Source organism: Nannochloropsis gaditana (assembly GCF_000240725.1).
Source record: "Nannochloropsis gaditana CCMP526 unplaced genomic scaffold scaffold452, whole genome shotgun sequence".
In the NCBI taxonomy this organism is placed as follows: domain Eukaryota; class Eustigmatophyceae; order Eustigmatales; family Monodopsidaceae; genus Microchloropsis; species Microchloropsis gaditana.
In genome coordinates this window covers 1-24,681 of record NW_005803501.1, presented here as the reverse complement: position 1 = coordinate 24,681, position 24,681 = coordinate 1, and the positions used below count along the sequence as shown (strand labels likewise).

The window sequence follows — 24,681 nt, the reverse complement described above, 5'->3', positions numbered from 1 at the left end:
CACGAATTGATTCACGCAGTGTTTTGCACGCAAGCAGGGGCATCGAAATGGGAGGGGCCGCGGGAGGGAGAAAAGAAGTGGGGGAAGAGAGGGAGGAGGTGAAGACCTACCTCGATCGGGAGCATGGCGCGGACTTCGGTAGAGAGACATGCTGCGGGAAGGGAGCAGTGGTGTCTGTGGAAGCGTCACTCTCGGCGCATGGTTCTACCTAATATGGCGTCCTTGGTAAACGATTGGGGCTGCCGGTAAGGCTTTTTTTGAATTTTGGCGATAGATTTTCTTGGATGGTGGGCGGGATGGAAATGGCGAATTTGTCGATAAATGTGAAGACTTATAGTTCCCATTATGAGGGCACGGGGGCTTGTAGGGTGGCAGGACCTTGTGGGGGAATGGGCGGAAAAGACAGTGCGAAAATAGCACCAAAATTGAAAACAACGACCCACTAAGACGGCATCGAGACAATAGCAGGTCACTTCATTGAGATAATGTGAGCAAGACTCCCAGCGGGAAATCTGGTCGTGTGAGGCGCCGAGCTAAGCTTGATGGGCTGTAGCCATATCAGGCGCTGCCGTGTGACCGGGCGGTCGCCGCTCGGTGCCTGTCTCAATTTCTTTACACCCTTTTTCTTTATTTGCTTCCCTCGTCCTGGTGGAAAGTGCGGAGAGAGAAAGGCAACTCTTACGCCTGGTGTGTGGCGCCTTCGCATTAGTGCCATATACGGGCACTTCCATGCATGAAAAAGCACCTTCCTATTCCTACATTCCTGGGCTGAGTCTCCTTGTCAGGACTAGATAACTCGGGCTTTAAAGCATGTCGGAACCCAAGGCTGGCATCCATAGCCTAGGTCACCCTGATTCCACAGAAATTTCTTTTCGGTGCTATATGGACCTGAAGGCATTGCTCCTTTCCTTCTTCTCAAAGGGGTGGCAGGAAGGTCGGGGCCAAAAGTCGGAGCACGCCTTCCAGATCATCCACGTGGATCCAATGCCCTGCTTGCTCCAGGCAATGCAATTTGACCTGTCCCTGTCCCCCTGCTTGAAGGGCCCCGAACCGTGCTGAGGAGAGGATCGAAGAGAGCGGAAGGTGAAGATTGACATCGCAAGCATTCTGCTCCGACCGTGGTGTATTCATTTAGCGGTCCTTGGAATCATTTATGAGAGATTGATGGGAGATCGGTTCTCGAGAGGTTGTCCATTTAACTTACCAAGTACATCCGGTGTCCACGCTTCGTTTTTTCCCGCTCGAATAAAGTCAATGCGAGCATCGTGGAGGGAGAGGCCGGGTGAGCTCATGACGTCATAGTAGCACGCACACGTGTAGGCCTCGAAAAGGGCCCGAATCACGTCCAAATCGAAAGCCCACACGTAGCCCCCTCGTGATCCGGGTCGTCCCTCGATTTCACTTGCTGAGTGGGTCGAATCAGCGGGCACGTTTTTAAGGCTCGTCATCAACCAGTGGGCAATGGCGGGTGGAATCTGCTTCTCAGTGATGAGGAAGGAAACGAGCTTTTCCTTACTGCGCTGGGGCAAGGGGACTTGGCCAAGCTTCTCGATCACATCCCACACCGAGTTTTCCCCGATGGCTTTATGCCGATCGACCGGTGTGGGCAAGGAGTCGAACACCCACGTCTGTCTTGGTAGCTCAGTAAATATGGCTCTTTGGGACCTGCCCGTCCTGCTGTTTTCTTCAAGACCTTGCTTCACAACTTCAAGCGCAATTTTTCCGCCGAATGAGTGCCCACATAGAACATCTACTTGCAAATGAAGGGACTGCAGCAAGGCTCGTACATCAAAAGCGCATGCTGCTAAGGTGTGGGGAGGTAGACCGGGTTCGGATTGCCCATGTCCTCGATGATCGACAAGCAACGCTTGATAATGGGGAAACATGCCAATGAGGCGGCGCGCAGGCTGCTTCCAGTTCTTAAGACTACCTAGGATACCATCTGTGACGTGTTTATGGAGAAAATGAAGTGCTTAAGCAGCGCGTGGCAAGGTGGGTTGTGCAAGAAGCGTGTAGGGCCAGGATATGAATTCAACAGACTTACGGAGGAAAACCACTGTTTTTTTTACGCCTGGTTTACCGCTGGACACTATCTCGTAGCCAAGGCGGGCGGGAACGGACATATCCTGTGCGAGTTGAGGACAGCGTGCGTAAAAAGTACTGTTCGTTTGCTTAATGATGTTGACGCTGTGCTATCCATTGCCGCACTTGAACAACCCTCCGACATAATTCATCGTGAAGTCACAAATGGTAGGCATTAGCAAAATTAAAGGCCATCTCATAATAAGTGAATGGGTTCAATATCGCGACTCAACAATTACTTCACTCCAATGACTTCACGGCTTCAGTCATTATTTTCAAAATTTTAAATCCACAGACATTCGGCGAGCGACCGTTGTGAGAAAAACGGTCTCAACATTTGCTTACACTTACATTTACAGAGCTTAAATTGAAGCACAAAATTTCAAATTTCGTGTAAAATTACGGCAAATTCAATGAAATTAAAGGCGATGTCAGAGCATCACAAGCAAGACTTGCTTTGCAGCGAAGGGCCTTGGATATGTGTGTAGTTGGGGCTGTAAGAAGTAGCACTTGCTGAATAAGATATTTTATTCGGCATCCATGTAATTATATTGGTAATTCTGTGGGACACAAGAAAATTGTAGATTCATGCTTTGCGATACGTTAACCTATGATATAAATCAATTGCATTGCTTTCGACAAATAAGAAGCGGCCTAATGGAGGCATATGCTTCGCAAACATGTATAAATCCTGCCAATAGTACAGTGATAATTACGCAATTATACATTCATGAATTTACATGCAAGTATGGGCCACACAACAAAATGAAGAATACACCTAGAATTACGAGACCTCGAACACTATTTCCTTTTCCTCAGCCGCTTTCGTCGCCAGACGCTAAATCTCCAACGGTGTCCCCGAACCAGGCGTCGAAGGCACACGCATCATCGCCGTCGACGAGATGGACGTGCTCGTGACCTACCTCAGCCCCTATGTTTTCCAACGCATCTAAAGTAAGTTTCTGCCATTCTTCAGGATGGCCACAAAGCATGTCATTTTTCGGTGTGCATTCTCGAGGAGTAAGGAGCATCAACCGCGTCGAATACCCCGCTTCTTGGGCCCGAAAGCCTCTATCCATTTCTACGAAAGATTTGCACAACCGTCGTCGTCGGTGCTGTTGCTGCCGCTCCATCCGAGAAATCTCCTCGTCGTCTGCGAACGCACAGTCTTTCAAGCTTTCCTCCTGAATCCTTGGACTGAAGCAAAATTGCCGCACGCTCATGTCTGCTGCGCTAGCCAAAGCCTCGTAGTGCCGGCGGTCCAAGTTAAGGGCTCGAAAACGGGACGAACGAGGGTACTCTAGGGGGCTAGACTGAACTTTCCCAATGCAACAGGGGCAAAGCACGTAAGCTGCCCGTTGTTGCACGCACAGGTCCATTACCAAGTCTGTCAATGGCCCACAAGCGTGAAGGGCAATGCCCAAATCAAACTCCTCGCCCAATGAAAACTGGTGGAGATCCTCGCAACGGCATGTCACATTCTGCAACCCTGCACTTACCGCCCGCGCACGGGCTTGATGGACAGAGGCAGGCCGATTGTCGATGAGGATGAATTGCACGGGGGGGTACATGGCAGCCAAAGGAAGCGCCACATGGCCGCTGCCGCAACAAAATTCGATGACCCTTATTGGCTTGCCGGTTGAGTTTCGTTCCCACGTTGCCAGGAGATATTTTATATACGTATGACATGCTTGTACCAAGTTCGCGACTTGCTGTCGCTTCCTGCGAGCGCGTTCTTGATTGCATAGGTGCCCTTCCGCTGGATCAAGCCCAGGACGGCCTTCCAACCATGCCGCCGTACTTTCACAATTTTGGACAGTATCCGAGTAGGGGAGGTTGGTCATGATCGGACACGATGAAGAGAGCGAGTTTAGCGCGTGTGACGACGTGGCGTAGGCGGGTTGAGCTACCGCAAGGAGCAGGCGCAAAGCTGTCTCGTATTGGGGCGCATCACGCCGTCCAAGCGCTCGGACGCGCGTCTTACGCGCACGTCCATGCATGTACTCTTTCTTGCTTTCACATGAAACCTGTACATAGCCAACGTCACTCGCCCACGTGCAGGACGAAAGCATCTAAATTGATTATGTCCAGGGTTGGAAATTGAAGAGATAAGGTGAAAATCGTGAAAGGTAGGGCCAACGCCAAGACGCCTTCTTTGCAGTCCATGAAACACAACCACTTTCTATGGTTGATGACACACAATTATAGAATTTACACCACCGAACTGCGTCTACGCTTCACAAGTACAAGCCAGAGGGAAAGAGAGTGGAATGGCTGTGGATTTAGAGCCAGACATCGAGTGTCCGGCTGGGAGGTTAATTTCGCAAACACGACGTTGCCCGACCACGGCAGCTCTGCAGCACGCGCCAACGAATAGGAAAGTACATAAGAAGAAAATGCAAATCATTCCATTTATCTTGACTACTTTCGTGACACGAATTGATTCAAAAATAAGTCAAGTCCAGACTTTACTCTACACGTTTACTGCACACATTCGGAGTCTGCAATCACCATAGGCTGTACTTCGTTCCACAAGCCCTCACTTGCTCGCTACAGCTCTTTGTCCCGCTATGCCTCCTGTCCACACTGCATGTTTTCTTAATTTGATCCGTCCATTGTCGACATGCGCTTGTCTACTCTTGCCTGAGAGCCGGCACATATTCTCAGAGAAACACCGCTCGGACCTACAGTTCCCCGGGGGCTGAAGAAATACTCGTCCCAACGGCACCCATAGCCTCATGTCCTTTATGAGAAGGTGTGGCTGTGACCCCGGACATAGGAGAAGTCGGCGTTGTAGTCCCGCCCGGCGACTCCCTCACAATTTTGGTTTCAACCCCTTCGTTGAGCACACCTCCATTTTCTTTGCCCTCCGATCCTTCCTTTTCATGGCCTGGCACTGGCAGGACGGTCGTTAGGCCTCCGCTGAAATCGCTGCTTGGCGACTTCGCCCGAGCTCCCATCGTCCTCAGGTCGGCGCCCGCTGGGACGTTGCGGGCAATGACGATGCAGATCCGATGCAGCCGCTCTTCGAGTGTCTTCCTGTCAGGGAATGCTGCAAGGGCCCTCTCAGAGTAATCCTGCAGCTCTGCTTCCGAGGGCTGCGGCCTATCTGTCGCTGTGGCCTTCTCGTTGACCGCTTTTTTCAAATGCGCGAAAATCGCCGCATCGCACAGGCCCAGCTTGGTCTCGCGTCGGATGTGGTCAATGCACAGCAACCCTTTCCACCACGAGCCCAGCATAAGCGCCACGTCGTGTCTGGTTCCCTGCCACCACCCGGGCAAGCTTCTTCCCGCGGCATTCCCTTCTGCGGACCCCAAATACTCCACCAGCCGTCGTGGCTTCTTCTCAAGGATGTAACGGACGGCCCGGATCAGCTGTTGCCGTCGCATGAAGGTGTAGGCGATGGATCGAGACCCTGCAGTGTGCTCGAGGACCCCCTTGGTGGGGTCAGGGATCGTGCTCAATCCCTCCCCTGCCTCTGGCAAGGGCTCTCGGTGCGTGCAGAGTTTTTGAAAGAGGGGCAAAGCTGCGTCACGTAGAAAGCCTGTAACTCCTCGGGGGCTTTGTTCGGGAGGTTGGCGCGGACGCGGACGTCCTCCCAGGTGAACGTAGGCAAATGACCGATCACCTGGTCAACGCTATGGGCAGCCGAGGGGCTTGTGCGACCGACCAGGACGGACTCAGAGAGTTTCCCCGCGGTGGCCAAGAAAAGAGTGACGGGCAAGGGAGGGCTGGATAGAGGAGCCCCGCTCATCAACAAGGCGTTGCAGAGCCGGCGACATTCCTCTGTGGACCAAGCCCCACTCCCGCGGAGGCTACCCGGACTTGGCTTCATTTTCTTGTGGATTGGATCTCCTGTGTTCGCGCCACCGAATCCGCGCTCGTCTCCTTCAGAGGGACGGCGTTTGATCGGACGGCCCGACGCGTCGACACGGAAACCTTCCCCACTCGTCTGGAGTTTGATATCCGAGTGAGAGAGGCGCGCCTCGGGGTCGTCAATGAGCCAAGTGACCAGCTTGCTCAGTATCTTGTAGCCGTCGGGCCAAAATTTCTTGATCATGGATTCCAGTGCCTGGTCTCCCGTTGCTTTCACCGCCGTGCCGTCCAGTTCAGCCGTCTCCACTTTCTTCTTCATGCTCTCTCCCACCGCAAGGCTGCCATCCTGGCTTGCCTCCTCGCGCGCCTTGTCTGTCTCCTGAAGGTCGTTCTCGCCCACTTTCTCCTCGTCCTTTTTCTCCTTGGCCCCGTGTTCCAGACCATCAACCTCGGGCGTCGCCCTTCCAATTACCGCCGGCTTCGAACGCTCGCCTATGCCCTTTTCAGGCTTTTCTTCACCATAGTTGGCTTCCCTGCTCGCACTTGCCTTGGTCCCATCTGGCCGGGCGGAAGCCTTCTCGCATTCCGAGGCCTCCATCTTCTCCACACTCAGACCCTCCTTAGACACGTTTTCGGCGGCCCTCTCAGGGACCACAGGGGCAGTACCAGCAGCACTGCCTTCCGGCTTTTCAGCTTTCATGTCGGACAGTGCCCCTTTGACTGCAGCCGCTCCCGTTTCTTCCTCGGCAGAGGATTTCATCCGCACGTCATTTGATTCTTCCTCCTCTGCCCCTTGGGATTGAACATCTTCAAGCTTCACCTCCTTCTTGCCTTCTCGATCTCCATCACAGGTCGCCCCTTCGGCCGTGCCCTCCACAGGCATCTCCTCTTTCATTGACTTGACACCCTCTTCTTCCATCCTTGATATCTGACCTTCTTTTTGCTCATTGCTGACCACGACTTCCTCGATGGCGGCGTTTTCCTCTTCCTCCGTTGCCCTGTTCTCCTTCTCGTTCCTCCCCGTGACTTTCTCCAATTTTGCTTGCTCTAACGCAATCGTTGTCGCCGCCACGGCAGCCGCCTCCTCCGCTCCTCCTTGAGGCCATCCTCCGGGTAGCTTCTTCGCCGTCAATTCCTCCATCAAGGCATCGATGCGATTTAGTTCTTCCTCAGGACCGTCGGGAAAGTTGAGAACCGCCATTTGACCCACGTGATATCGGCGAGACAATGCGTCGTAAGCTAAGGCGGCTTCCAGTTCACTGTTGAAAGTGCCCAGATGATGATTCTGACCGTTGTAACTGATCTGAGCCGTCCATTTCGGGCCCGCCGCCCGCACGCCTCGGTAGCGAGACGACCGGTGCCAGGACAGTGGCAGCTCGTGGTCAGGCAATTTCGTCACCTCAGGCCGACGGCGGAGAACCTCCTCTTCTTTATCGACGCTGTCTACGCTGATCATGCTGGCGCTGGACGCTATCATAGGGGGGGAGTCTGAGCCGGCCTCCCCCCCTTGGACGGCAGCAGCGGGCGAAACCGGTGAGGCAGCGGGGTCGGAAGACGAGGCTCTAGGTTGAAGCTGAGTGGTGGAAGCAGTTGAAGCAGCGACAGAGGACGCATCCGCCTCCGAGGCGAAGTTCGTATCGGCGTCGGGGCCGTAGAGTCGACGGGCTGCAGCATCGTATGCCAAAGCAGCCTTCTTTTCGGACGCAAAGTATCCCACACACTGCGTCCCGGTCAGCTGCTGGATTTGCACCACCCAATGGACGCTTCCAGGCTGCGCATACACGCCTCGGTATTCGGAAACCCGCTTTCCTGGCAACGTCACCGCGCGGAAGTACTCTCTGCAGGCGGCTTTTTCGGACGTTTCTCCTTCCTCCTTGGTACCCGCGTCGCCGCCATTCCCAGCTTCCGAGGACTCGTTCTCTTTCGCCTGAGCTAGTCGACGCGGCAATCTCAAAAATATCTGCAATGGCGACCATGTAAAGTCTCGTGAGAGCGACTGCTCTTTCGCATTGGAGGCTAAAGGGGGCGGCTTTGTCTCCAACATGAATCCTTTCGGGTTGTCGACCAGCCATGCCTCCATTTTCCGTCGAAAGCACAAGTTGGGATCGTCGCGTATGGCGTTGTAATTTTGAAAACCATGCATGTACACGCCTAGCAACAAATGTTTGTCACACTCCAAATCCCACCACGGAGTCACCTGCGTCCAGCTAGGCCGGACCTCGCCTAAAAGTATGTGCGCCGCCACCTCTTCCATGCCCAGGTTTTGAAAGCGATCCTCAAAGTTGGGCATTCTTGACACCAATTGTTCGGGGTGCTCGCTCAGGTTGTCCGGCAGGCCCTTGGCCGTGAGAGCCTCGGGAGAGAGGGCCATGTAGGCCAAGCGCACCGCGTCGTTCATGATGGGGGTCTGCAGACGCAAGAGAAGGTCCAGGCGGACGAGAGCCTTCCGAGCCATGCCTTGCCGGAGGCGACTGAGGAAACGTTCATCTTGGAGCACCTCCGGAATGACAATCTCGCCACTTTTCATTTGCGCCGCCAGCTTGGTAGCTGCCGCGATGGCGTCTTTGACAAATTTGGACTCTTGCCGGGCCCGTTTTCCTTCCCCCGCGCACAGCCCGCACTGCAGCACGTACGACCTGCAAAAACTCTCCACCTCCCCCAAAGGCACGTCCGACGCGAGGCTTTCGGATCGAATCCGCTTCCAGCGTCCGAATCCAAACTCCAACAAAGCTCGGATCAGCCGGTCTCGGGAGTGAGGACCCCATTTCGGCGCCCGCCGTAGCTGTGTCGTGGGCGACGTCGATGCATTGCTCCCGTCCACGCCCGTACCGGATATGACCCGCCCATCCGGTCCCACCGAAAAGCGCCCGTTCCCTACGGTGGCTTCATTTCCCTCCGACTTACCCCGTCTTCTCGTCCGCCCACGGACCCGCACAATCTCCCCCTTGCGCGGGCGACCTCGCCGTCGTGGCTGGGCCTCGGAGGATCCGCTCTGGGATGCAGCCTCCCCGCCTGAGTCGTCCTCGAAGGATTGTCCTTCGAAAGCAGAATCGTATCCTTCCAAGCTTTCTTCCAGCCCCGCTAATGTCTTCGGGTCAAACCGCTCATTCCTCTTCCGCTTCCTTTTTTCCCCCTCACCCAAAATTGCCGAGGTGGCCAGTCCACTCGTCGCTTTGATCGCGTCTTGGGCAGGCTCTGCCAGCCCGATCGCTTTCTTCCAGAAATCCGGGTCGTCCAAATCAATGTCCTTCTTGTTGTCGACGGACACAAAGGAGGCTTTCGAGAAGGAGGACGCCAGGTTCTTGGTCAAACTGTCCTGATTGCCATACACGACCTTGTGCGACTGACGTTTCAGAATCTGGTCAATATCCGCCTCTTGGAACTCCTGGCCTTCCGCGTCGTCCCCCCGGAAGACATCGTAGGCACCGCGTTTCAGGAGGTGCTCAACCTCCATGTGTGAGAAACCGAGCTGAGCCTTGCTCGGTTTGAGCAACGACGACGCAGAGTCTGAGGGCCCCACTCCATCATTCCTTCCAGCCGCCCCGCTATTGGCCTCCATCTCACCTTCAGCCCGCTGGTGGGCCAAAACGGCACGGTCTAAGCCCAGTTTCATAGAGGCGGCGTGGAACATTTCGATTTCGTAGGACTTGCGCGTCAAGAGTCGGTAGACCTTGACAGCTTTGGTCTGGCCGATGCGGTGCGCCCTTGCCTGGGCCTGTAAATCGTTGTGCGGGTTCCAGTCCGAATCATAAATGATCACCGTGTCCGCCGCCGTCAAGTTCAGCCCCAGCCCGCCAGCCCGCGTGGACAAGAGCATGACGAACCGGTTCAACGCGGGATTGTTGAATCGCACCACCGCCGCCGACCGCTCTGTGGCTTTCTTGGTTCCGTCCAAGCGCTCGTAGGAATGCCCCACGTACCGCATGTAGTCCTCTACCAGATCCAGGACACGCACCATTTGCGAAAAGATCAGAACCTTGTGGCCCTCTTTTTTCAAGCGCGGCAGGAGTTTGTCGAGCAAGACCATCTTCCCCGAGCACGATACCAGCTGGTGATGGAGGTTCTCGGGAGTCCGTTGCGGAAGTGGAATCTCCGATAAAATGCGTTCCTCGACCCCGCGATTCAAATAGGCGTGGTTGCAGCATTTTCGCAGCTCCATCATGACATTCATCAGGGAGGGGGCCATCGACGCCTTGCTCTCCTTGAACAAAAATGCAGTGTTTCGGTCGTAGATTGCCATGTAAAATTTTCTCTGCAAAGGGGTCAAAGAAACTTCGACGATTGTTTCCTCCTTGGGCGGCAAAGATTTCTCCACATCCTCTTTAATTCGCCGTAACAGGAAGGGCTTCAGCATGTTGTGCAGATTCTCCACCTGAGAGGCATCCTTCAAATCACCATATTCCCTAGAAAACCCCGCTTGGTCTCCAAAGTGCACAGGATCTGCGAAATTCAGCAAAGCCCACAATTCTTCCGTCTTATTCTGCAGCGGCGTCCCTGTCAGGAGCACACAATGATCCCGGGGCAACGTACGCAGTTCCACAAAGAGGCGCGAGGTCGGATTTTTCAGGCGGTGCGCTTCGTCGACCACCAAGACTTTCCACATAATCCGTGACAGGATCTTGATGTCTTTGATCACCGTCTCGTACGTGGTGAGCAAAATGTCGAATTTGAGAATGTTTCGTTGCTTCAGATAATGCGCTTCCTCCGCTCGGATGTAAGGCTCGTCAAAGTGAAATTCATAGTCCCGCAGGACCTGTCTGGAATCCGTGTTGCCGTGATATACTAGCACATTAAGATCAGGAGCCCAGGTCCCGGCTTCCCCCTGCCATTGATTGATAAGGGACAGGGGCGCGACAATAATGAAGGGTCCACGGTTTTTCCCTTCTTGCGTGCGGTACAGCTGAGTGAGGAACGCCATGGTTTGAATGGTCTTGCCAAGGCCCTGACATAAGGATAAGGGAATACGGTGCCAAAAAACAGGTCAAAAGCATAAACAATATGAACTCAAACTTTTGAAAAACGCCGTAAGCCTGCAAGTGGGCCAAGGCCTGAAGAAATATGTTTACCCTCCCGATATGTTTCCACACTGGAACGAGCCTGTAACGAACGGGAGAAGTAACACCATCCCTTGTACGGCACACGCCTACGCCCAATCACTTACCATCTCGTCCGCTAGAATCGAGGGCCGGCGTTGGTAGTAATTGAAGATGAGCCACTTGAGACCCGTAAGCTGATAGTCTCGAAGTTGCAACACAGACAGGGAAGACGCCGCATGCGCCGCGGCTTGCGCTTGCATTTCTTGTTGATACTGTCGGTGTTGCTCCTCCGTCCCACCCTCCGCCAAGGAGGGTGGGGGAGCAATGGTTGGAGGAGGGGCCAGCGGCGCGGAAGGCAATTCAATGTCCGTGGGCCCGTCCGGGTCGTAAATGGAGAGGAACGTGTAACTCCGATGGCCGAAAGTAGGGTTCTCCACGTCGTGTAAGGCACGCATGGACATGGCCAAGGCCGGATTCAGCTTCAAGTCCGGGCGCTGCTGGACCCAGAAGAGACCGACCTCCTCGTAGGCAAAGTCCTTGATGTCGGCCCATTTTTCCCACGAGGCCTCCGCGTACGGCAGCCCCCGCCATTTCACCAGGTAGCGGACTCGATCGTGCTGATGGTTTTCCATCTCCTCGGCCGGAGTCAGGGGCGGGAGGGGCACGGGGAGGGCCTGGCCCATGGCACCGTCCCTTCCCGCCTCCCCCGCCTGCTCATCCACTAGAAGGGCGTGGCGTTTGCGTCGTACCTGCCGCACCACCACTTGCAAGTTCACGTAGCCAGTCTCGCAGGCGATGACCCGATGTACCTCCGTCACCTCCGGCTCGATCCAGTCGGGGCTTTCCTTGGGGTTTTCTCTCCGATCCTCCAGCAACATCTCCCGCCACGCCGGGCCTCGGAGCTTGACCATTTGCTTCTCGAAACGCTTCAGCTTCTGATCCGCGGACGAATCCTGTCGCAAGAGTCCAGCGCGGGTCTCCCAACTGACGTGCAAGTACGACTTGTCTTTCCACTTCACCAGCCAGTAATCCTCCTTTCCATTCGGTTGGCTCTTCTCTTCCCCGTGCTCCTCTACTAGTGGCTCTCCTCCTCTCCCGTCCCCAGTTCCGCGGGGCGTGTACATTCGCCACGCCAAAATCTTCTCCACTGCCGACGTCGACGCCATTCCATGCGACAGTGGCGGGCCAATCACGGCTCCCGCGTACCCTCCCCCACCCTTCCGGGGGCCTTCGTCGCTGTAATCGTCTTCCTCGTCCTCAAAGATGGAATCATCGTCCGCGTCCAGATTCTTCACTTTTTTCACGACCCGGCCACGGGAAGTCACACGCACGGCCTTCTCGTCCTCGCCCTCTTCCCCTCCAAACCCATCACGTCCCTGCGATCCTCCCCCCTTCCCTTTCCGTCTGCCCGCTGTCGTGGCCTTGGACCGGCCACGACCAGGGGCTCCACCGTATTGACCAGCATTTCCCCCCCGTGCCGAACTGCACAGGCTGCACAAGAACGACCCAGAGGCGACGTCTTCTTCCGTCAAGGAAAGCCCTTCGCACTCAGGATGGAACCAACCATTACACCCTCCTTTCCCGTGGGCGCATTCAATCATCATTCCCCCGTCGCATTCGTCCTCTGTGCGCTGGCAGGAACAGTAGCGTACGTTCTCCCCGGCCACCCCCGAGATGGAATCCACGCCGGCGTCGTCGCCCACAGTAGGCAAGTTTGACGCATAATTGCCGCCTCTCCCCATACCCCCATCGCCAAGTCGAATCCCAATCTGTCCCCCCCCCTGGTCCGCCATCAAAAAGCTGCTTACGTCCTGCCGCGGGGGCGGGGCGGCACCGCCGGCCAAAAAGGCACCGACGTCGGTCATGCCTCCCAGGGATGACAAGTGCATGCTCTCGCCGCCCAGACCGGAATGAGAATCCTGCACTTGTTGGAATTGCTGCAAATGGTGGGCCGCCTGCTGCTGTCGCCGCTGTTGTTGCTGATGCTGCTGTTCGTACGCCATGTAGGCCGAGGCCGAAGCCATGTTGCTTCCGTCCGCTCCAGCGTTACCGTAAGATGCATTTCGTGTTGCTGCATAGGGGTCAAGGTGCTTCTGAGAACCGAAATTTTGTTGATGGTGCAAGAACGAGTCGAGTTGCCCCGCATGAAGCTCCTGCTGCTGCCGTTGATAATGAAGCTCCTGTGAATGATGTTGATGTGGCTGCTCTTGCTGCTGGGGTGGCTCTCGGTGGTGACGATGGTGTTGCGCCTGTTGATATTGCTCTTGAAGCTGTTGCTGCTGCCTAAGGAGAAGTTGCTCCTGCAGCAACTGCTGCTGTTGTTGTCGATAGTCATGTGGCAAAAAATCTTGCGCTTCCTGCCCGTACATTTGTTGTTGCTGTTGGTAAGTCGATTGGTAAGGAGTCCCACTACTTGCCAGCATCTGCTCCAACATGGCAGGGTCGATCGATTGCTGAATAGGTTGCTGCTGCTGCTGCTGCTGCTGCTGCTGCTGCTGCTGCTGCTGCCGCTGCTGTTGTGCAATGTAGTTGTAGCGACTGTAATCAGCCGTCTGTGCTTGCGGTCCTGGGTTTCCATATCCAAGCTGCTGCTGTTGCTGTTGGTACCCGTACAGGTTCGATTGATTGTAAGGGTCATGCTGATACTGCCGCTGCGGCTGCAGCTGCTGCCGACTTCCATCTCCGTGCATCTCTTGCATCAGTTGTCTGTACACGTCAGTGTCCAGACCGCCGGGTCCCCCAGCCCCAATAAAGTCCCCAACACCACCTGGCCCGCCGCCCGAGGGATGACCCCGCTGCATCGTTCCCACACAGGTCTTCAGGTAAGCAGTGGGTAAATTAGCCCGTGGTGACTGCCGGGTCGGAGGCCTTGATCATGCCCTGTTTGTTAAAAACGATGCGTTGTTGAGACCTGCTGGTCGTTTTGAGGGGTCTCAAATTAGCATATTTTATTGCAAATGATCTTGGCAATATAAGCTAGTTGGGCCTGGTCTGATTTGGCTCGCGTCGCGCCGAATACTTTGACCAAGGAAAACAAGAGCGCCATAGCAGCCATCATAAGTCCCCATGCACTCCTTTGCTTATGGTAGAAACGTGCGAATTTCCTCCGAGAAGATTGTAGGGCATCTCACGCGTTCACAAGCAGCAGATCTCTGTGCATATGGACAAGGCACGGGGTGCGTGCAAGCATTCCGACGGTCCAGTCCCGTGGTATTTTCTCCCATTCCTCACCCCATGCAGGTCTGGCCGTGTGGCAGCTCGAACGCTTGGAAACGCCGGACACAAACACCCGCCCTGCGGCCGACGACCGGAACCTCAGAGGTCACGAAGGACGCAAATGTTCCATGCAAACCATGAAAAACATGCACACACCTTGACGTCAGGGTGTATGGGAGAAAGACTGGGACAGGGCGCAAGTGTGCACACGATCAATGGTGAGGCCTAGCAGCCATCCACGTGCAAGAACAGAGGCTTAGGGGAGGCAAAGAAGCCTCCCTGGCCCCCAACATTCACTTCAAAAACTACCAATACGTCTCGATTAATTTTACCCGCCAACTCGAGGTCTTTCACAACAATGGTTCTTTTCACGTAGCGCATGTGGTTGGGTTTTTTGTGGTTTCCTAGACGGTGCTTGTGCAGGCGTGTATTTTCACTCGGGGAGGCCTTTTTCTTCGGTGGCTTGGAGAAGGGTTAGGAAAGCGGGTCCACGCTCAAATTCATGGCTCTTTTTTGAAGGTCCGTGACGGCGCGACGGTGCCAGCTACTTTCCTCCTCCTGATGTGTGTGGAGCGGAGTCAAGGCACATTTTTGGCCCGTTGCGATATGGAACACATTGTATATTGTGTACTGATTTTGTAACCTTGGCTTTCTGGCGCAAGCTCGTCCGCGCATACGCAATAAACTTTGTGTACAGCAATGAAATCGGACGGCTCATATCACTACTGCCCCATTTTTTTTTAACAGACTTGTCGGCACACATATCGAAGATGAGCATCTACGAAGAGGTCGAAATAGAGGACATGGATTTTGAGGAAGAGGAGCAGCACTACACTTATCCTTGCCCGTGTGGTGACAAGTTCGTGATAACTTTGGCAGAGCTCTGGGATGGAGAAGATGTAGCGCCTTGCCCCAGTTGCACGCTTCGCATCCGCGTCGTATACGAAGAGGAGGCCCTTCCCCCTTTAAAAGCCAGCGAGGCAGGGGGCTCAGCGGGAGCCGGCATGGCGGTAGCAGTGCACTAGACGAAGAACAGGGCCGAGAACTTCCCCGCATGCTCACCCCTCAGGGCAATAGATTCCTGACGGAGTTGCTAAGGCCACAGTTGGGCATTATCAGTCGTCATGACTGTCAACCATCCACTTTACCCCATGTGAGGGTGTCCATCCCTCTGCGCGGTGTGCCCGCCCGCGGCGTGGTGACTTGCCTCGGTGAATGGCGCAGACCCCACCAGGACCTGGGTGTCTGTGTCATAACAGGCATGCGGGGCCAGCAGCCGTCTTGTTGCCACGCATTTTCACCCATCAAATATGCTACTACGGCGATGCCGAAGGCCTTATCTATAGAGGCTCTTCGACTGGTCTATAGAGCTTTGTCGGCATGCTGGTGGAACGCACGCTGAGCAGGCTTGAACACAAAATGAGAGCTCCGCCGCAGTGGATGAGGAGCGAAAGGGTAGAGAGTAAGGGGGGGGGGGCGGGGTGATACTCAAATCGCGTCGTTTAGCATGCTGAGGTATCGAGTGCAGGTAACACATGTAGAGGGAATAAAGCCCAAAAAAAAATTCAGAGAGATGTTCAAGCAGCGCCGTTCCCCATGGAGGGCCATTTTTGTCTAGACAGCCATAAAAACTATCCGAGGACATTCATTCTCACCGGCATCTCTGCTTGCTTTCGACTTGGCGTCTGGCCAGGGATATTTTCACTCGTTGTGTCGTTCATGGGGAGCCCCGCGCTTGTGCCTCGGTACGATGTCCCTTAGCGCCTCAGGCCGTGCCTACAGTGAATCACGAGGCCAGCACTACTTTCCATCACGTAACGATCTTCAGTACATTCCTCCCATTCAAGTGTACTTTTTTTCCATAGACTGCACATTTGTCGCCGGCTCTTTGTACAAACATTCTATCATAGCGGATTCTAAGGCCCCCTTTCTGAGCCCTCCCTTCCCTCCCTTTTTCCCCGCATTTCTCTGCTCGTCCGACCTACAATCTTTTTTTTCACTGTGAGCCGGCGGCCCCCTCATCCTCGCTGTCAGACTCACCTTCATAGTCCCTCCAACGAGCCCCTCCTCCCCCCCTTCCCTGTCTCCGTCCTCCAGTTTTACCACCGGCTGCATTTCCCATACTATTCCCACGTCTGCCCCCTCCTCGTGCCCCTCTTCGCCCTCCTCCTTCCCCCCCCCTCCCTCCCCTTCCTCCTCCGCCTCGAGGCGGCGCCTGCGTCAAGACAAAGTCGCTCGGGTCTTGCCTCACCAGAAGCGCAAACTCCCGATACTGCCCTTCCAGCACCGCCAGCACCTCCTCCTCTTCCTCTTTCTCTCCCTCCCTTCCATGCGCAACAGACGTCGGATACGAAGCCAACAAGTGCGCCGGCAAAGGCAGATCCGGCAATCCCTCCGGTTTAGACAACGGGCGCTCCGTCTTTGCGTTTCCTCCCGCCATGCCCCCCCCCTGTCCTCCCAGAGAACGTACTTCTTGACAGCGCTCGTCGCTCAGGACGTAGACATTCTTGAGCCAGTGCTTCAGGTGGAGGAGGAGGCAGAGGGACATGGCCGTGCCTGCTTTGTCTTTTAACTGGGCGAGCATGATCGCGCGGGACGGAGAGCCCGTGGGCACAGATACGCCAAGGTATCCGCTCGTGCCTCTTGCCCCCTCCCCATTTTTGACCTCATCCATCCCACCATAGTCATCGTCCTCGTCCTCATCACAGCATCCCAGGGTCGTTGCCCCTTTCCAAGCTGTATTGCCCACAGCCTTCCCTTTCCTGTCTTTACCTAACGCCGTCAACAACGCCTTCATTTCACCCAACAGGGTGAGGCCCTGTAAAGAAACCGTCCGGCTGATCGAGTGAACGAGGAAAAGCGGCTCTTCCTGAACATCGAAGGGCAAATAAGCAAGGAGTTGAGCCACGTAGGCTAGGAAATGAGGATCCAGCGAACCCTTCTGGCCCTTCGGGTCTGCAGCAGCTGTAGGAACGCCTATCGAGGTGCGCCGGGCAGTGTTACCATAACGATGAGGATGCGGCTCCTGTTGTTGGCTCTCCTGTTGTTTTTGCAGCATTTGGCGGATTGCTTTCGCATGGACGTCCCGCGCAGTTTTTTCCTCGAAGAGAGCCAAAAGGTTCCGTAGGAAAGAATACCGATGCTTCCGGTTCTGCCGCAAGCACGTCGAATAGACCGGACCCAAGAAAGATTGCCGCCCTTCCCAGCCTCCTTCCCCTCCCCCCGACGATACGACAGCCGAGATCAATTCCCCGGTCCCCCCTCTCGCTCTCCCGCTCAGGATCCGTCTCTGAAAAGTGTACGAGAGGCTCACTCCCTCCAGGATCCGCGCGGGAAGGAATTCAGGGTGTTTCTCGTGCTCGATCAAAAGCTGTCGATAGGCGTGCGCGCGGATGGCGGAGAAGGGGTCGGCCTGTAAGGCAACCAGCGCGGGTAGGGTTTGTAAGGGGTTGACCAAGCCTTGACGGTGGAGAACGGAAAGGATGCCAAGCGCCGCAGTGCGAAGCTGATCGTCGCGGTCAAAAAGGAGGTGCTTGATTGAGTCCAGGTGCTCCTGAATGACCCCTCCCACGATGCTTGCCTCGGCGTCCTGGTCTCCTTTCACCCGCTGTCTGACGCTCACGCCCGCTTGCACCATCCGGGCACGGGCGGCTCCACTTTCCACCCGGGTTTCTTCGGCAAGCAATACCTCTCGCAGGGATTTCAAGGCCTGCAGACGCACTGGTGCTCGCGCCACTCCCCCCCGTGGGGTCAACATTCGACCTACCACATGATCGCGCTGAGCTGTCAGCATGAGGGGCATGCAGCCCGTGAAAAGTAAACACAAGGCCTGCACGGCCTTCGTCTCTGTGCTTAAGTCTTTGGTCAAATAGAGGGAGAGCAGACGGTAGCTCATCACAAATGCGTTCTCACAGGTCAGCTCCTCCGCCAAGGGTTCGTCGAGCATGGCCAAAGGCAAGGCTCCCTCAGCGGCTCCGGAAGGGGGGGGAAAATCCAGGGTAGTACCGGCACACGCATCCAAGCACAACCAATGCGCGATGGGTGGAGGAACGGGTCGTATAGTCCGCTTCCTGGGGAGCGAAGCTAGGCTTTTCCCGAAACTTGAGCAAGACGCGGTAGAAGGTATTGGCCAGGCCCAGGATCAGACCGGGGTCACCGCCTTGGACGCAGATGCAGAGGTTTGCAAGGCACTGCACTGCGGCGTGTATGGTCGGCGCCCCGAATTGGTAGGTGATGAGGACAAGATCTCGACCGACTTGGGCGTACACGGCCCGGTCTGGGTGGCTCAGGTGGGGGAGGACCAGGCCAACCATCTGAGCGACTTTGCAACAGAGGGCCGCTTCCTCCGCTGCCTCCAAGTGGTTCTCACCCTTCAGGTAAGGAAGGAGAGTATCGACGTGGGGGAGGAGGAAGCGAGGGTCGGCCCGGCTGAAGACGTGCAAGGTGGCGATCACTGCCAGGAGTTGTTTGGCCGGCGTGGCGAGTTCTGGGAGTTTGCTGCCAAGGGGGGGCTGGTTCCCCTCGTCTAGTTCCAAGAGCAGATTCACCAGGACCTCAACCACACGGCCGCATTGCTGGGCTACCACCTTCCGCTGCCTTCCCCGCTCCTTTTTCCCTTGGCCCCCCTCGTTTGGTCCGAAAAGCAAGCCGGTCAACAGCGCCACGAGCCAGTCCGTGTTGGCCACACCAGCAATCACCTCCACCATTTGCAGACCCACCGCCGTCAACCGCTCCTCCTCGGAGAGTTTTTTCAGCTTCCAACCTGTTTCCTCGTCCGCGACATGCCCATCGCTTCCATCCCCTTCTACCTCGTCCTCCTTCCCTCCCTCCCCGGCAGATGCTTCCGAAGAAACCCCCACCGAGAACCACATGGCTTGGAAGGAGTCTTGGACCAGGTCCTTCACCGTGTCCTCTTCCTTCACCATGCTCGCCCTCCCCACCAGACGCCTGCAGATCTCTGTCCGCAACGGGTGCGTCGGGCACCGCTGGAGGAACTCTCCCAAGAGCTTTACAGCGGTTTTGCGCACAGACACGCCCTTGTCCACGATGCGTTCGAGGAGGGGTTGGTAGTAGCTGTCAAAGAGGGAAGGTTGTTGCAGGACGTACTTTCCCACCAGCTCGACCGTGGCTTGGCGCACGGAGGTTGCTTCGTCCTTCCAGAGGGAGAGATTGGAGGAGAAACACAGTCAAGAAAGGGGTCGAGAGAGCGCGGTCAGATGGAGTGCGTGTGTGTTGACTTGGGGGGACGAGAGAAAGAAGTAGTGAAGGGGCATGCAAGGAGAAACGTCGACCGATTGGTGAATATTTAAAGGAATAAACGCGATGACTCTACCTGAAATCGATCGACGACTGCCTGCTTGACTTGCGCATCCAGCATCAGCAACGGGTCGCTCTCTAGAATGTTCCCAAAGGCCTTCATGACCCGCGCCCGCCACGCCGCCTGCCCCTGGCCGAGCAAGGCAAGAAGGCGGAAGAGAAGGAGGCCCAGGGATTGAAGGAGAGGCCGGGACACAGCAAGAGCATGATTCAGGTGGACGACGGCCTCGGTGGGCAAGACATGGTAAAGGTCGGCCTCCCCATGCACGACGGCGGCGGGGGGCATCTCCCACTGCGAGGCAAGGAAGCACCAGTAAGAGGGATGTCGTCGCTCTTCCCCTGCTGGCATCCGCGCATGCCCGCTGACTAAGTCATTCTGCCCATCCTCTTCTCCTTCCAACGTGAGCGCGGAGGGGGAAGCGTCGGCGCTCTCGGCCACCCAACGGGAGAGAAAGCAGTGACGGGAAAATTTCAACCAAGACTCCCCTCGACGGGCCTTGTGAGTCAAATAGTTCAAGATGAGCTGTCGGGTCACGTCCAAGTCGGTCAAGGTTGACGACGAGAGCGCTCCCTCCTCCGCGAGCTCCTCCTCGGCGTCCTCCTCCATCTCCACCTCCACCCTCGTCCCCTCCGCCTCAACGCCCTCCTCTATTCCATCCCCTTGGGCCTGCGTAGCCTTGCTCTCCTGCTGACTAGGTCGACCGCATTTTCCACCCTCTTTCCCAGAGACAGCCTCGGTCTTCGATCCCGTTACACCCGGACTCCCTCCGCGCTTCCTTTTTCGCCCCTTTTCCCCCGCTACCCTTCCCTTCATCCCATCCGCCCTAGTATCCGCCTCCAGGCTTTGCTTTTCATCCCTTTCTTGGCCGTTCTGGCCCCTCCCTTCCTTCCCTTCCTCTTCGAGCTTTTCGCTTCTTTCATGCTCGAGTTCCAAGGACAGTCCTAACCCTCTTCCTAGCGTATTCCTTGCCCCCGCCTTATCCATCTTATCTTGCATGACGCGCCTGAACCACTCGGTCACTCGCACCCCTTCCTCCCTACTTGTCTCCTCCTCTATCACGGCTTTGCTCAATTCCTTCTCCACGGCCTCCGAGACAACTCGCCCCGCGTCTTCCCCCCCTCCAGCCACGCCGTCGTCCTTCCCCACCCCCAGTCCCTCCGACCCTTCCATGACGACCCAAAGCTCCCTCAGTTTGCTCAGCATGCGTCCCAACAAATCCAGGCATTGTAAGAAATAGATGGAATCCGTCTTTCCGGCCTCCCGCCCACCCTGCTGCCTCCCTTGCTGCTGGTAGAGGTCCCGCAGCAGCCGGGTACACAGTGCCTGCAGCAGCAACTCCGCGCCCGGCCACTCGGGCAGTAGAAAGGCCAGGAGAAGGTCGTCAACCAGGTGCTGGAGAAGCTGCCGGAATTCCGTGCCCCCTTCTTTCCGGGCACACCGATCCAAGAAGGCCCCCGCGAACTGGTGGGCCACGGCCAAGATTCCTGCCTCTCCTTCCAGTCCCCCCGCATCCTGCCCATCGCCGGTCCCGTCGAAGATCCATGTCTCCTCCCTCTCCTCCGTTCCGCCCTCCTTCCCTCCCTTTCCCCGCCCCTCTAGCAAGGCCTGGGGCCGCACGACCACCGCTTGGACAAGGAGGATGACCAGAGCGCTAGTCATTTGGATGGACTGACCCTCCGTGCCCAAGGTAGCCGCCCGGTAGTGCAGCCGAAAAGCTCGGATCGGACGTTTGCCACCCGGGAGCTTCGAGTACAGGCCCAGAATATCCTCCAGGATAAGCGAACGGTGTTTCTCGTACCTGCCAAAGATGCTTTGCAACAGACTGATGGAACTCGTTTGGATCGGCTGCAGGAGCGCCAGTGTCTGCGCCGGCCCAAGCCCTCCACCCCCTGCCCCGGGATCCACGGCCAAGATGCTCGCGCAAAGGGGGCCGAGGGCAAGCAGGACGGGGTCGTCGACCCTGATCGAAAGGATGAGGGCCTCCACCAGGTCCACCGCCTCTTGGACCTTGGGAAGAAGACGGACGAGCTGCCGCAACAGGGGCCGGAGGTAGGCCCGCTCCTCAAAGCTGACCCCGAGGCTGCTCCGCCTCCGCCGCTTGCCACCTGGCTTTCTGCTTCCTTTTCCGCCCTGTCCTCGGCCCTTGCTTCCGTCCTTCTTGGAAGAGCCCGTCCCCCGCTTCCCTTTGGAATGACCCGCTTCCCCTCCTCCATTCCCGCCCTCCGCTCCCTCGCCCATCTCATCCTCTTCCTCCGTCCTCCCATCGTTCCTTCCTCCCGCTACCTCGCCTTCTTCTTCTTCCTCCTCCTCATTTTCCTCCTCCTCTTGCCCTTCCTCATCCTCCTCTCCCCTTCCCTCCGGCCGCCCACACCCCACGATGGCACCCCGAGCCTGCGGGTCCACGGCTGGAAGCACGTGCGCCGTCACGTGATGCTTCAGCAACCCAACCACCTCCTCCACCAACTCCTGCGTGATCAACCTCCTGTCTATCTCCGGGGCAGTCATCACTAAGAGGGCAGTCCCTGCTGCCTCCAGACTCACCAACGCCTGTTGCAAGCACTTACCTCCCTGGTCCGTAGATCCTACCCAAGCCTGCGCATCCCCGCCCCCTTCATGCACGGCGCTTGCTTCCCGCACCATGTTCAAGGTCCTTCCCACCTTCATGTGCATGAGCAAGTAAGGAACCAGGGCCAGTAAGGCATCAGGCGGGCATCGGTGCAATCCCAACCCAGCCTCCACATCACGGGCACGCAGCAACTCCCGGTGTAATCGAGAGATTTCTCCGGCAGTCATTGGGCCGTCATTAGAGTGATCCTGCCCAGGACATGGTTTCTGCGATGCTACTGACGCGGCGCCGTGGTGAGCGGCCAAACACTCTCCCTCCTCCATGGCCGCCGCCTTTTCCTCGCGCTCGTCCTCGCCCAGCTGCTTGTAGTGTTCATTTTCACGAGGGGGCGTACAACGCTCTTCACAAAGCATGGCAAGTCTCTCCAAGTAGTCCACCAGATTATCCATGAGATGGTTGTCATTGCCCGTGGCCCCATCCTCCCTGCTATCCGATTCTTTCTTCGCCTCCTCCTTCTCCATGCCTGCCTCGCACGTCTCTCTTTCTTGCCGCCAGAGCATTTTTTTTCCCGGGGACAAGCCTCGCGATGGAGAAATAATTGTCCTATTAGCAGCGTCTTCTTTGTTTGCTACTTCTTCTCCCTCACACTTATCTCCTATCTCAGGTTGATCCTCCCTCATTTCAGACATCGCCGGATCGACTGCCGTCGTGTTCGTCTCCACAGTGGACTCTATTACGTCGCCCTCTTCAGTAGCTAGCATACTTTCCGCAATCTTTCGCTCGCACAACCACCTTGTACCAGCGTCAATGTCTGAGCGAAATAAAAATGAAGACATGAGTCGCGGAATGCAAGGGAGGAGAGATGTGAGGAATCGGGAAGGGGAACTTTTTTAGAGCCTGTCATGTCGACAAAGCGAAATGTACGACACCGGCAGCGCGTGCAACAAAATACATGCCCTCACATGCGCGGAAGGGCGTCCTGCGGCCTCCAAGGACAGGCAATAAATTGCCCAAAGTAGGAGGGAAGGTATAGGCCGGACTCGAGCTTCGCTTGCTCTTATCTCCCTTGGCGAGAACCAAAGCGAAGGGGAGGGTACATTACAACGCAAAAACACGGAGCCCTTTTTATTGGGCCTTCGCGCCTCCAATGGGCATGGATATGCAGGATCTGTCACACCTACTGCTGTGATTTGGGCTTGTCGTTTTTGCCTGTGTTTGTTTTTCACCCTCACCCTCCACCGGAACCGCCTCACCCGTCTGCTGCGTGCTATACTTATGGCTACGAACACGGTCTGAAACCATCTATTCAGCCGTGCCATTGCCATGCTTTGGGCGTGCTCCGCATCTCTCTGAACAGCATCCATGTTTCCGATCTGTTCTCCTGTTCGTGCCCGGGATCTTGATTGACTGATACTTAGCGTCCTATTCACGACCGTCCCTTTGCCCCGAACTGATACAACATTGAGTCACACTCATTACGCACGGAACTCGGTCTTCAAATCACACTCCCAAGATAGGCTCATGATAGACGAATGGATAGAGACGCTACGACGCGGAGAATGCATAAAGGAACATGAGTTGAAGAAGTTGTGTAGCTTGGTACGTGGTGACGGACAGTAGTGTACAGCAGTGTTGGCGTCGCAGCCAAACCCATCTTCCCGTACCTCCCTCCGGGTACTGGAAGCTCGCAGATGTATCGTGCATCATGTGCATCTCATCCACGCACACTCGGTGCTGAACATAGGGGGCCTTCATTGCGTGGCTTACCCACGGTCTCTTTCCTGTATTTCCCCCGTCCGCCTCTCGCTTTCATCCCCTACCCATCTCTGGGGGCAGGTCAAGGAAATTTTGATCGAGGAATGCAACGTACAACCTGTGCGCAGCCCTGTCACGGTCTGTGGCGATATCCACGGGCAATTTTTCGATCTACTGAAGCTCTTCGCCTGCGGAGGGGAGGTTCCTCAGACCAGTTACATTTTTATGGGAGACTTTGTGGACCGCGGCCACAACAGTGTCGAGACCCTTACCCTCCTATTGTGTCTTAAAGCACGATATCCTCAAAACATGACGCTTCTCCGCGGCAATCACGAATCAAGACAGATTACACAGGTAAGGCAAGGGGGGCAGAGGGGCGGATCACGAGCCGCCCCCCAATTCCATGCTTTCGCCCACGGATCTGGTGGCCCTGGTAAAAACCGTGCTCCTGCTACATGCAGGTGGATGTTTCCTTCCTCCGGATGGAAAGTGCGCGACCAGCTCGCGTCCGAGTGGCTGACCGTGTACCGCCCTTTCCCGTCCCATTCTCCCCGTGCTCGGCTCAGGTCTACGGTTTCTACGAAGAGTGCATGCGCAAGTACGGGAACGCCAACGCCTGGAAATACTGCGTGGACGTCTTCGATTACCTCAACCTGGCCGCTCTAATCGACGGACAGGTCCTGTGCGTACATGGGGGGCTCTCCCCCGAGATCCGGACTGTAGACCAGGTACCCCTACCTACCTCCCTCCCTCCATCCTCCTCCCACCCCCTTACTCGGTCCGACTACTTCTCCGCAACTCCTCCCCGTCTATGTCTTCGATGATTCCTTTGGGAACCGGCGCGCTGATCGTGATGGGCGAACTGCCTCCATCGCCACCGCCTCCTACCCACA

The 24,681-nt window shown here is 56.2% G+C and overlaps 1 protein-coding gene across 1 annotated transcript; it reads left to right on the top strand.

Moving 5' to 3' along the window:
* The first annotated feature begins 14,892 nt into the window (after window positions 1-14,892).
* NGA_2049810 (uncharacterized protein) lies at window positions 14,893-15,617 on the top strand. The gene has a single exon (XM_005854586.1). It carries the CDS (start codon window positions 15,205-15,207, stop codon window positions 15,550-15,552), a length of 348 nt encoding a protein of 115 aa, XP_005854648.1. The 5' UTR covers window positions 14,893-15,204; the 3' UTR covers window positions 15,553-15,617.
* Window positions 15,618-24,681: the final 9,064 nt, after the last annotated feature.